Source organism: Manis pentadactyla, chromosome 5 (genome assembly GCF_030020395.1).
Source record: "Manis pentadactyla isolate mManPen7 chromosome 5, mManPen7.hap1, whole genome shotgun sequence".
Classification (NCBI taxonomy): domain Eukaryota; kingdom Metazoa; phylum Chordata; class Mammalia; order Pholidota; family Manidae; genus Manis; species Manis pentadactyla.
The window spans coordinates 161,601,023-161,613,615 of NC_080023.1; the positions used below are offsets into that span (position 1 = coordinate 161,601,023).

At 41.4% G+C, this 12,593-nt stretch overlaps 1 protein-coding gene across 3 annotated transcripts in view; it reads right to left on the reverse strand.

Annotated features, from left to right (window-relative positions):
- CHD6 (chromodomain helicase DNA binding protein 6) overlaps positions 1–12,593 on the reverse strand; it is a 191,231-nt gene that overhangs the window by 121,987 nt on the left and 56,651 nt on the right. For all 3 annotated transcript variants that reach the window (XM_036902261.2, XM_036902264.2, XM_057503003.1), the window contains exon 3: positions 6,217–6,737. In XM_036902261.2, coding sequence (XP_036758156.2) covers positions 6,217–6,737 — 521 coding nt within the window. The remainder of the gene's footprint in view (positions 1–6,216; positions 6,738–12,593) is intronic.

Genomic DNA, 12,593 nt, shown 5'->3' on the forward strand with positions numbered 1-12,593 from the left:
ACACTGATATGTTGACCTCTTCCTATGAATCACAAGTGTTCTTAATGGTGTCTAGAATGGTGAATCCTTTCCATGAGAGGAATCACGATCCATGGCAGCTAGAGCCTTACAAAACATATTTCTCAATAATAAGATTTAAAAGTCAACATTACATTTTGATCCATGGGCTACAGAACGGATGTTGTTGGCAAGCACAAAAACAACATTATTCTCATTGCACATCTCCATCACAGCTCTCAGGTAACCAGGTGAATTGTCAATAAGCAGCAATATTTTGAAAGGAATCTTTTTTTTTGAGCAGTAGGCCTTAACAGTGGGCTTAAAATATTCAGTAAACCATGCTATAAACAGATGTGCTGTTATCCAGGCTTTGTTCTTCCATTTCTAGAGCACAGACAGAGTAGGTTTTGCATAACTCTTAAGGGCCCTAGGATTTTCAAAATGGTAACTGAGCACTGCTTCAATTTAAAGTTACCAGCTGCACTAGCCCCTAACAAGAGAGTCAGCCCATTCATTCAAGATTTGAAGCCAGGCATTGCTATGCAAAGTCACAGATGGCATCTTTTTCCAATAAAGGCTGTTCCATCTACATTGAAAATCTGTTATTTACTGTAACCACCTTCATTAATTACCTTTAGCCAGATTTTCTGGATAGCTTGCTGCAGTGTCTACATCAGCATTTGCTGCTTTACCTTGTACTTTCATGTCAGAGAGACAGCTTCTTTCCTTAAGTCTCATGATCCAACCTCTGCTGGCTTCAAACTTTTCTTCTGCAGCTTCCTTATTTCTTTCAGCCTCCAAAGAACTGAAGAGTTAGGTAGGGCCTTGCTCTGGATTAGCTCTGACTTAAAGAGAATGTTGTGGCTGGTTTGACATTCTATCCAGACCACTAAAACTTTCTCAGCAATAAAGCTGTTTTGTTTTCTTACCATACGTGTGTTCACTGGGGTAGCATTTTAATTTCCTCCAAGAACTTTCTTTGTGTTCACAACTTGGCTACCTGGTCCTAGAGGTCTAGGTTTTGGCCTATTCCAGCTTTCACATACCTTCCCTCACTAAGCTTAACCATTTCTACCTTTTGATTTAAAGTGAGAGAAAAAGTGTGACTCTTCCTTTCACTTGAACACTCAGCCTTTGTGGGGCTGTTAATTGGCCTGATTTCAATGTTGTGTCTCAGGAAATAGGCTGGCAGAGAGGGAGAGGATTGGCGGAATGGCTGGTCAGTGGAGCAGTCAGAACACACACATTTATTGATTAAGTTCACTGTCCTGTATGGACAGATAAAAGACATGGCGCCCCAAAACAATCACAACAGTCACATCAAAGATCACTGATCACAGATTATTGTAACAAATACAATGAAAATGTTTGAAATAGCGCGAGAATTACCAAATTGTGACGTGGAGACAAGAAGTGAGCCAATGCTGCTGGAAAAATGGTCCTGACAGACTTGTTCAACACAGGGCTGCTATAAACCTTCAATTTGTAAAAAATGCAAAATCTGCGAATCACAGTAAAATGAGGCATGCCTGTAGCCTGTATTCCCTAGATGCCCAGTAAGAGCACCAGATGGCCTGAAACACAGCGTAAAGGGTCGCCTTTCCTGCTCACTGAGCCATGCCTTAATGGCATGAAGCCAACTTTTACTAAAGGCTACTTCAAGAAAGAGAAGTATGAAATTTACAGGCACATAGAAGCATTTGATTCCAAAAACTGCTGTTGAGGATAGTATCTGTTATATCACATAATGTTCCCAAGTCAGAAATTTCCCCCACACAACCTGACACCTGCCTACCTTTCTGTTTTCTGATCCCCTTGCTGCTGCTGTAAGGACTAGGAGTATCTTCATTTATCTAGGTCTGCATGTATGTATGTATGCATGTACACACACACACACACCACACACACACACACACACACACACACACACACACGTCTGTATATGTTTTCTCAGCCCAGTGGCTCCAACCTCTTTGGAAAAAGGTTACTATAAAAAAAAAAAGTTAAAAGGAAATAAGCTAAACTAAGTGAAATTTAAATTTCAGAGTCAGGGAAATTACTGACAGCCTAACTTCGCTTTCTGGAAGTTTCTTGCTTAAGTTTTATACAATAAAGGAGTGAACAAAGCTCATACTCCAAGATAATTAATTTGGAGGGAAAGGAAGAGAAGGTAGTTTAAAGAAAAGAAAAAAGCTTCCCCTACTTGGACATTTTGGACTTTTATCCCTTAAACAGTAAATGAGTATTGTCACTATTTTAATATCCTTGAAAAAGAAAATCTGTAAGATTCTCTCACCTATTTAGGAAAAGAGACATGCTCAGTTACCTATTTGATGCCTCAAACTGTGAAGAGGAACAGCAAAGGAAGAAGCCGGAGCCACCTCAGTCGTTGAGAGGGCTGTGCAATGTGCAAACTGAAATTCTACAGAAGAGGGGTCATTTCTTACAAATACAAAACCAACTTCTCTGCCACTGGACTCTCCCCACTGCGTTCCATTCCTGACCTTCCCTAGCAAAGCATAAAGAGGCTCAAAGGAGTTGGGAAAAGGGGGGTTTTATAGTCAGGTGAGCCCAGAGTCAAATCCTGACAAGGCTACTCATCAGCTTTGTGCCTTGGACAAGTTACTTTTAAATTTTTCACTTCTTCAATGATAAAATGGAGGTAACATCTACTGTTATTTAACAATGGGAGTTGTTATATGATTTCTTTATGGGTCTTATCTTCTGGGAGAAGAGCTCTACCCATTTGTTCTAAGGAAACAAATTATATATATATATTTATATATGTAATATATAGATGCCTCGTGTCCAATGACCTGACAAACCTCTCTGATGACTGACCCCCCCAAGGGCATTAAAGAGACAAAGCATGGTGGTTCTGAGCTCTAGTACTTATGTTGACGAGGCAAGTAAGATATATATGAAAACAGCAGCTTATGATGGAGAGGTTGCTATTGCACAGGGAAATGTACAAGACCGGGAATTAGGAGGTCTGATTTTGCAGCACACCCTTTAAAACAAGTCACTTCTCCGTGGGTCTCCATTTCCCTGGCTGCAGTACAACAGGGTTGGACAGGTGTGAAAGTCTCTGCTTTATAATGCAAAGTGAGGCTCAAAGCACTAGAGAAGTGCAGAGGGGACGTGCTAGCACACTGGTCTGGGGAAGCTCCATGAGGTACTGGGACTTGCACTCAGACCTGAAAAATGGAAAAGACTTGGAATCCTGGGAGAAGGACCAAGGGCATAATGTTGGGAGAAACAGCAAAAGCAAACCAAAGCACCCCAAGGACCTGTGAGGGATACTGACATCAATGTAGCTGGTGGGGTCCATTGTCAGAGATGGGATGGCAGGGAGATGTCACCACTCAGACCCCAAGGGCTTTGAATAACAGAGACAGGAGTCTGGATTTTGTCCTGGAGGCAGTAAGAACCACCAGAAGGTCTAAGCAGGTAAACCGATGAGGGAATCCCACTTCTCTGTCCCTACGGTTTCAGGAGAAAAATAATGTTTTACTCTCAAGGAAGGAACAATACTGGAAACATATTTTTAGCACTTCTTCATACTCCTCTTACTTCTCTGCTGGGAACCTGCCAGACTAGGAACACTGGGAAAGGAATGGTTCATACAACACTCAGCATCCTCTCCCTGAGTCAGGAACGTGCCTTCAGTTGTGTATAAACTCGACAGTGAGAGTAACAAGACACCTGATTCTGGCACAAGCCAATGGAAGTTCTTCAACCCAGTTTATCATTAATAAAGCTGACAATTGCATCTCCATCTCTGTAGACTATTTCCCAACTGCTCTGAAAGAGAGAGAAGGGAAGAAGAGGTTTGATATACCACCACCACCTACTACATAAATAAGGTAACAAACAATAGTGCTTCAGAAAAATCACCCAGGTGGCAGCTGGCAGGATGGACTGAACGAGGGAAAGATTAAAAGCCCTTAAATCAGTTGTGGAGCTCCTACAATAATCCAAGCATTCAGTGAATCATTTGTAAATCAAGTATTATCCAGGGCCTCATCAATAACTGCTCAAATCAAAATGTGCCTGAACCGATCTGGGATAGAGTAAATCAAAGAGCACAAAAACCGAGACCTAATCACCAACATTTTTTAAAGTCAATTCATGTCCTTTCCTAAGTAAAACTGCTTTGCTGACTAGTGGGATCATTAATTAAAGGAACCAGACCAATTTTTAAATATATAAAGGGCAAGAAATGAAAACCTCACCAGTCTAGAACCCTACTGGCTACAAAGAATTCTGTTACATCACAAGTCTATCTTACACAGCCCCAAAATCAATATAAAGTCTCACGTGACCTGCCCACATTTCTAAAGAGATAACCAGCTCTGTCTATGTTGGCATTCTCTCAAAGGGTGTCCCCTGGATTTCTAAACCTCAAGTGGTCTGCTGTCTTCAAAGTCAGGATCCCTTGAAAACACTACCAAGCACTTCTCATTTGCATTTCATAGAGCTTAAGTAGATCAAATCAGCTTCCCTTCATATCACTACGCATACATATGACACCCAATCTTGTTTTGTGAAATCCCTCCTCACTGCCCCAAAATGGAACACACGGCAGTGTCTATACACTGATCACCTTGCTTCACATCCCACACAAAGTAAATGTTAATTCCTTTAAGAAGTCAGTAAAACTGGAAGCACCAGATACCAGTGGCTAAACTGAGCTCAGATACCTATTATTCTCTCCTGCCTCTTATGCATAACCCTAACTCTTTATTAGAGCTGACAAAGTTGCCTCGAATTACGCAAAGTCTAGAACACCATCCTCAAGGATTCCTGTGTTTTCTCTAATGACCACAGTAAGTCGCTGCACTAGCTCCCATCTGATTCTCCTTCACACATGCTATCACCTTAAAGAACAGCTTCAGCTTCTCCAAAGTGATTTGGAATGAGAGTTTTTGGCAGGATACAGAAACTCACACTGCTACCCCCCACACACACACCAGAGATCAGAGTATACTCAGCAGGCTTCCTGAGAAACAGAGCCCAGAAGTTCTCTTTAGTCACAATCCTAATGTTACCTACCTTTCTTGACCTTCTTCTGTAAGGTATTTTAAGTCCATTTCTGTAAATGACAATTCTAGGATCCCACCCAAGGCTCTAAGGGAAACTAAAGATGAGATCTCCTGCCAGGCAGAAGGGAGTAAATATTGTAAGGCAGTTTTAACTCAGAGTATGAAATTGCCCACCTGGTCCCAACACACCGTCCTTCAGGAAAAGGACCTGAGCCATGTAGCAAACCCGAGCGTGGCCCCACACCACCTGCAATGCTTTCCCTCTTTGCAGCTTACAGCCTCCGCGCCTGACCCTGGGCAGGCGGCCTCACTGCTCTATGCTCCGGGAGCGTTCACGGCAAGCTTGCACTCCTGGGGGTGCTCCTGGTCCCTATTCTGCCTCTGCCCTTAGATGTCAGAAACTTACATATCCTCTTAAGTCTACAGGAGTTATGTATTTTTTGTTTATTTCCTCAAAAATTTAATGTTCTGCACAAAGAGTTTAGAAAGAGACAAAACGGAGAACATCACACTTGTATATACATGACAAACACTGAATTCCCTAAGCAGAGAGTGCACTGGGATCCTGGTAAGATCTACAGGCGGGGCCCCACCACCCTCCGCTGTGTAGTGATTCTGTACAGATACCCTCTGACCCTCTCAAGTCACCGTCTCCTCTGGTCATTTACACGTTTTCTGAGCACTTGCTGATGTGCCAGGCACCGGGTTAGATTCTGAACAAAAGAAACAGACCAGGAACACTCCCGCACTCAAGAGCTCAAAGCCTAGGGAAGCGAGGCAGTCCTTTGCTGTCTGGAACTCTGTGCACGCCTGTGGCTATCCCAGACTGCTGATACCACGGATTCCCGGGACCGTGCACCCTCCTGACAGCTGCTCCTCGGTCACCCTACACTGCGGCTGTTCCACAATCCGCTGTCCTCCCTGTACCACACCTGTGGCGTCCCTTCCCTTACACCCTGTGTGTGCTGACATATTGTAATTCTTCTTAATCCACAGGCATGGCCAGAATTGCAGGACCAGTATTAAGGTTATCTTAACTCTCATTAGGAGGTGAGAGAGTAGCTCATTTTGGCTGAAACTATAAAGGTACGTCCGGAGGCTGGAGTATGGCCAAAGGCAAACTGTCCGTGGAGGCGGAGCCAAGTGCCTGAGTGGGGAGAAAGGGACGCACCTGGCCTTCCTGGACTTCGTCCTGGCTGCTGCGTCAGCCCCGCTCCTCCTCTCTTTGGCCTCCTTGGTGCCTGAGGCCTCCCGGGGCTTCCGCACTTTCTTTGCTCCGTCCCTCTGCTTGGGCTCCTTGGGCTCCTTGGCCTTCCTGGGCTCCTTGGCCTTCCTGGGCTCCTTTGGCTCTCTAGGTTCACGCTTCCTCTTTGGCTTGGGCTCCCTGTCCTTGCTTCCCTTTGCTGCCCCCTCTTGCTCTCCCAGATCCTTTTTCTTCCGTTTCTTCTTCACTCCAGTGCCACCTCCTCCGCTGTCCTCCAGCCCACTATGGGATGTCATTTTCCGAGGAAAAAGGGTCTCTGCTTCCTCTTCAGCAGCAAACAGGTCCTTCTGGGGCAGACAGTGACTCGCAACATCATCGATTTTCTCTTCCTGATCGGTGCTGCGGTCAAACGGGGAGGGGGATTTGTAGTCAAAACCGATAGAGGCATCAGACATTGGGGAGTGACTCAGAACTTTAAAATTTGACAACTGTAAAAGAGAGAGAAACAAGTATATTACTCTTCCATTGCATGCTTCATGCTATGTGATGCTAAGTTTGAATGCATGGATTTGCTCAACATTTACTGAGTGCCTGCTCTGTGTCAGTTCCTCCTGTGCTAGGCCTTGCGGACACAGTAGCAAACAGGACATACATTATATGTGCATGCTTTGCCCTGTGGAGCTGTACCAAGTGGTCGTCAGTATATCATGTAAGAAATCTGTATGTAAAAACCTGAAGGATTGCCATGTTATGTGCAGACATCTGAAGCACCTTTTAAGCTACATGTCCAAAACAGGCAAGAATGATAGTCTCTCCCACAAAATACCTTTCGTTGCCACTAGCAGACACAAAATCCTAGGCACACTGCTCTGACCTAGAATGGTATTTATCATGTTAATACAAAAAGCTCTGTTCAAATGTGTTCATAAATAAAGATGGCATCACTGGAATGATAAGGATGCAGGGTTAAACTCGTGTGGTGCTTTTCCCCCCTGAATCTTTGCTTTCACATATCTTCAAGCAGTATCGACATTCAGCTGTTTTGATTTTCAAGAAGAAAATATAGATTATGCAAAATTATGCCTTTTACGTTTAACTGAAAATGGTGTTCTTCCATATGATCATCTAATTTAGCCACTGAACTCAGCACCAAATAACCCCTGCAACTTGCAAAAACCAACCACCTGTATAGGAGGAGGCTTTATAGTGACAGATGCCATTAGACAGAATGTGTGACAGATGCTGGATGAAGTTTCAAAGCTGTTTCTGAGCACCATAAAATAAAGGTGCAGCCTCCCAGTGTGACCACTTTTAAGGCAGAAGTTATATCATACTTTCAGGTCTGGTGTTGCAAAGTACACTTGTCATTTCATAACCAAGCTGAAGTTGGCAACCACCCAGTAACACCGTGGGTACAGTTTCAGGGATCAGCGCACTCTCCTGGGTCTGGAACAAAGAAATAACTTGAGAGCCTGGGAGGGACGAGCAGACTTTCCAGGAAGACGGTTACAATTACCTTTGATGCCTCAGGAACAGCACCCCTGGTGAGTAGCCTGCTCTCCCCTAAGAGGCCTGGTGAGTGCGGAAGGGCACAGACACGGGCTGAGGTGGCATGGTTCCCCTCCAGTGCTCAGGCGTTCTGGCCCAAGCTGGGAGTGATGGACAGCACAAAATTTAGCTGTATGTTTCCCTTTGTTTTTCCTAGCTCCCTTCCCTAGTCTGATACTCCCAAACCTAACACTGAGAATCCCAGAAGAAAAAGATGAAAGGATGATTTTAAAAGTATTTTTATCATGAAGTCCAGCCTCATAAATAAGCCAAAATCCAGAGAGACGTGGTCACTCTGACAGGACTCACTACTTAAAAAGAGAAAAAGGAAAACAATTCAGTTTGACTACCTCATTGCTGATTCAGTACTTAAGATGGCTTAGGAAAAGGAGGGGCTAAGTAAATTTTAAAAGAATTTGAAGTCAAATACAAAAAAATGGTTAAGATAGTAAATTGTACATTATGTGTCTTTTACAATAAAAAAAAAAAAAGAAAGAAAGAAGAAAACATGAGGCAATAAGAAACCCAACAGTGCCGTAACGGGTACCCAGTTAAAGCTCTGATCTATGAGTGTGTAACTGTCCCTGGGGTATTGCTGAATGCTGTGCCAGGAAACCTGGCCCTCAGGGAACAAGGTTTTGCTTAGCGTGCAAGGGTGGATCACTAAAAAAGCAAAAAATACAGATTTGTTTACTAAAGAAGCTTTCAAAGACTCCATGTTAAAGACCTAATTCCTCCAAGGCAGCTCTCTGTAGTCAAAGTGGGCCCCTCTCTTCAACTCCAACCTCATCTCAAGGGCCTCTCTTCTGAAGGACAGGGCTCTCTGAAGACGCTGAGGCAGGTGGAAGTAGGTGGTGGTAACTGGATATTCAATCATTAGCCTATCAGTCACTATTAGCAGCTAACATTTATTGGACACATATCATATGGATATACTTAGAATTACATGCAAAGCATGTTTCATAGTATCTCTCATCTTTACAACAATCCTACAAGACTAATAATAAGACATCTGTTTGGTAATCTGGAAAAATAGGAGATTATTGATATTAAGTGATGTGTCCAAGGCAATATACCTAGTGACTAGAAGAACTTGGATCTGGACCCTCTGGCCAAAAGCTAACATTCATTTCCACTGGGCAGTTTATGATGTCCCAGGGAACTGTAACAAGTGCTAGGCCACCAGAGCAACGTGATTAGACTTGGTTAGAAATGTTAAATGTGATGGTACATAAGCCACTTTGGAAAAAGGTCAGGTAGTTCTTTATGAAACTGTACATCTACCTTCCAGATGTCCCAGCAATTCCACTCTCAGGAATCACAGCCAGTCATCTAGCTACTCCCTCATCTTACAGGTAAGAGTTTTCAGAGACGAAGCAACTTGTTGAGGTTATATTCCTAGGGAGTGGCAGAGCTGGGACAACCTAGAGGGCAAAGAGAAACCGAGGAAATGGGAGCACAATTAGTCAATGTTGAAAAGGGGAGGCATCCCAAAAGCAGGTATTCATGATAAAAATACAAAATTACAATCTCAAAGTCAGTAACTCACCAAAAGAGTTTTTTTGTTTTTAAGGCACCTTGTTAGAAACTTGGAAAAAATATCTGCTGAGAATTAAAAACATGTTGACAAAAAATATTTCTTCCATGTGTCTCAAGGTCAGTGGGGGAAAAGGCAAATAGCCTAAACAAAGTCTCTGTTTCACTTTTTACCAAGAAGGATATTATATCACCACTTTGAAAATGGCCCTAAAAGGAACAGATGGAGAAGATCGACCATGGCACCAACAATATTTTACATTACCCTGACAATTTAAATAGAGACAAGCAAACAGGAACACAAGGATGAAATGAAGAGGCCAACTGATAAAATATGCAATGATGCTAACTGTAAAATGCACTGTAAGAAAACCCATTTCTGTGACTCAAAATTATTAATCTACAATATTCCTGGAAAACACATTTAAAGATTTAAATCTAGATACACTGGATTCAGGACTGTTGTAAAGCATTTGAAAACTAGTAGAAATATTATGGCCAAGGTCAATGGTTCCCAAACTGAGGTTCGAGGACAAAGCTCCTTTGATCTTAGGGTCACAGTTAAGAATCACTCAAGTATCAAAGTCAAAATAGACTATAATTAAGAAACTTATCCATACACAAACATGAATAGGCCTTGAAAACATTATGTAAAAGAAGCTAGGCACAAAAGACCACATACTACATAATTCCATTCATATGAAATATCCAGAATGGGTAAATCCATACAGACACAAAACAGGTTAGTGGCTGCCATGGGTTGAGGATAGGGGAGATGGAGACCGTCTCTCATGGGCACATTGTTTCTTTTGGGGGTGATGAAATGCTCTGGAATCAGTCGGTCGTGATCTTTACACAATCTTGAAATATACTAAAAGACACCAAATTGCACATTTTGAAAGTGTGGATTTTATGGTATGTGAATTATATCTCTCACTTTTAAAAATCCAATATAAGGATATACCAAAAATGTTCCTCTCATGTTGCCGACAGGAGTGTCAACTATTAAAAGCCTTTTTTCCAGGGGAGTATAGAAAAAACACTAAAATTTTAATTGTGGATATAATTTTAATTAAAATGCATTTTAAAAATGAGCAATTCCTCTTTTAGAACATAAATTAAGAAAACATTTAGGTACTCTAAAGGTTTGTGTGTAAGAATATCTGATATATAGAATTATTTTTAATATAGAAAAAATAATAAAATAACCTATTTATCAATCTTTAGGAAAATGCTTACGTTAATTATCAATAGCATATCCATCATATGGAATAATACTATGTAGTCATTATTACAAAATTTTAATTGACATAAACTGTCCATATGTTGGGAAGTAAAAAAAAGAAAACTTATAATCTAATCCCATTTTTTTTTTTTTAATACTGTATCACTGTATCAGCACTACTTTTTAAAAATAAATTTAGGACATATATCAGATAATACATCATATGACCAGGTGATAGGCCTATGGACAACTTTCACTTCTTTTTTTTATAACTTTGTCAAAATTATTGCTTATCTGTTTTTAACATATCTCCCATGACTACAATATGTAAGCTTCCTGAGATAGTGACTTTGTGATATTCCCCAACATCTGAGATTTATTATAAAAATCATATGTTTATAGGATGAAATTTTTATTCAAAAAAGAGAGAAATGAAGTCTACAAAATTATACATGTGAACAAAATTGTATATGACAAGAACAAATACCTGTGCACAGAATCAAGAAAGGAAGAATATTAACAGTTATCGTTTCAGGCTACGCAAATTGGTGGTTTGATTTTTTTTAAATAGACATCTAAATTTTCAGTAAGATATTACTTTCATATTTATAAAAGAAAAAAATTTTTATATATGTGATAGAAAAAAATTCAAGACTTTAATAATAAACAGGAAAAACTGTTTTGCCAGACAATTTATGCTCCTCACATCATTAGAATTCAGAAATCAAAGGCAGAATATGAGAGGCACCAGCACTGTGATTACATTTGACTGAGTGCAGGGCAAAGAGTGCACTTTGCACTCAGTCTGGAAAGGCACCATAGGCCCTTCATCCAGAAGTGCTTTCCTGAACTTTCACCCCAGGGGTGAGCAAGGCCCAGCCAGCTCCTGCTGTTGGTCTCCCTTCAAGGTCTTCCATCTTCTTCAGCAGGGAGATGAAAATGTTCCATGTTTACATTTTAATATTAACAAATTACCAAAACATAAAAATGAGTGGAAAAGCTTATTTAAATTTGACACCTGTCTTTTTTTAAGTCCAAATAATAAAAATACAAATGCACAATAGAATTTCTACTACTGACGAATTAGTCTGTGGACACCGCAGGTGGCTAACTTCCAATTAAATCAGAACTGCCTTATGTTTTCACCCTCACTTTCTTCTGAAAGAATATTTCTTACAGTCATCTGACTGTGGAATATACTAACGGCAGTAAAACCCACATATCCTTTCCTGTATTACACGCAGTCCTACTGGGACTCATTCACTTGTCCAAAAGATTTGTGCTGAGTGAGCAAGCCCTATCTGGGGCGGTGCAGGAACAGTGTCTAACTGTGTGTGTGTGTCCCCTCTGTTCTTCCTGCATTTAGTATATTCAATCCGTCCTCACCCAGAAGTCCTGCACTTTGGGTAATAAAGCAGGTACTTAGACCCTGCAGAGGCTCCTCACAGAGACATAGCTGATTCGTGCCAGGAGGAGAGTTCAGGTTAAAGTATCTAAGGGTAATTCAGGTAGAGGTTTCCAGGAAGCTCTTGGATTTATTTTCCAAGAAAATTTTCTACAATAGTGAATCAGACTGCCCAGGGAGAATGGAAAAAGAGAGAAGAGGAAACACAACAAAACCTGAGAAGCAGTAATACTTGAGGGTCCCCAGAAGAACCTATGGAGAAGTGAGAAGGATGAGCCGGGTCTGGGGAGGAGGAGGGAAAAGGGAAAGAAGGTGTGGTGCCAACTAAGCCAGAAGATGAGAGCTTTTCCTGACACAATGACCACAGGTGTCAAATGCTGCTGAAAAGCAGGTAAGTTCAGGACTAAAGTGTGGTCAACTGCTTTGGCAATATAATTTTTACAAAATGCCTCTACCACAAAGTCCTTGAATCTGTCATTCATAGTCCCCACCTCTATTTTTCTGCTTTTGCATTTAAAACAAGGGATGGGGTGGGGTGGTGGGGGCTTTCCTTTTATGATGTTCAAAGAGTCCTAGAAATTTGACTTCTCTAAATCTGCAGGCAAAGTCAACCTAAACCTTGTTGATTCC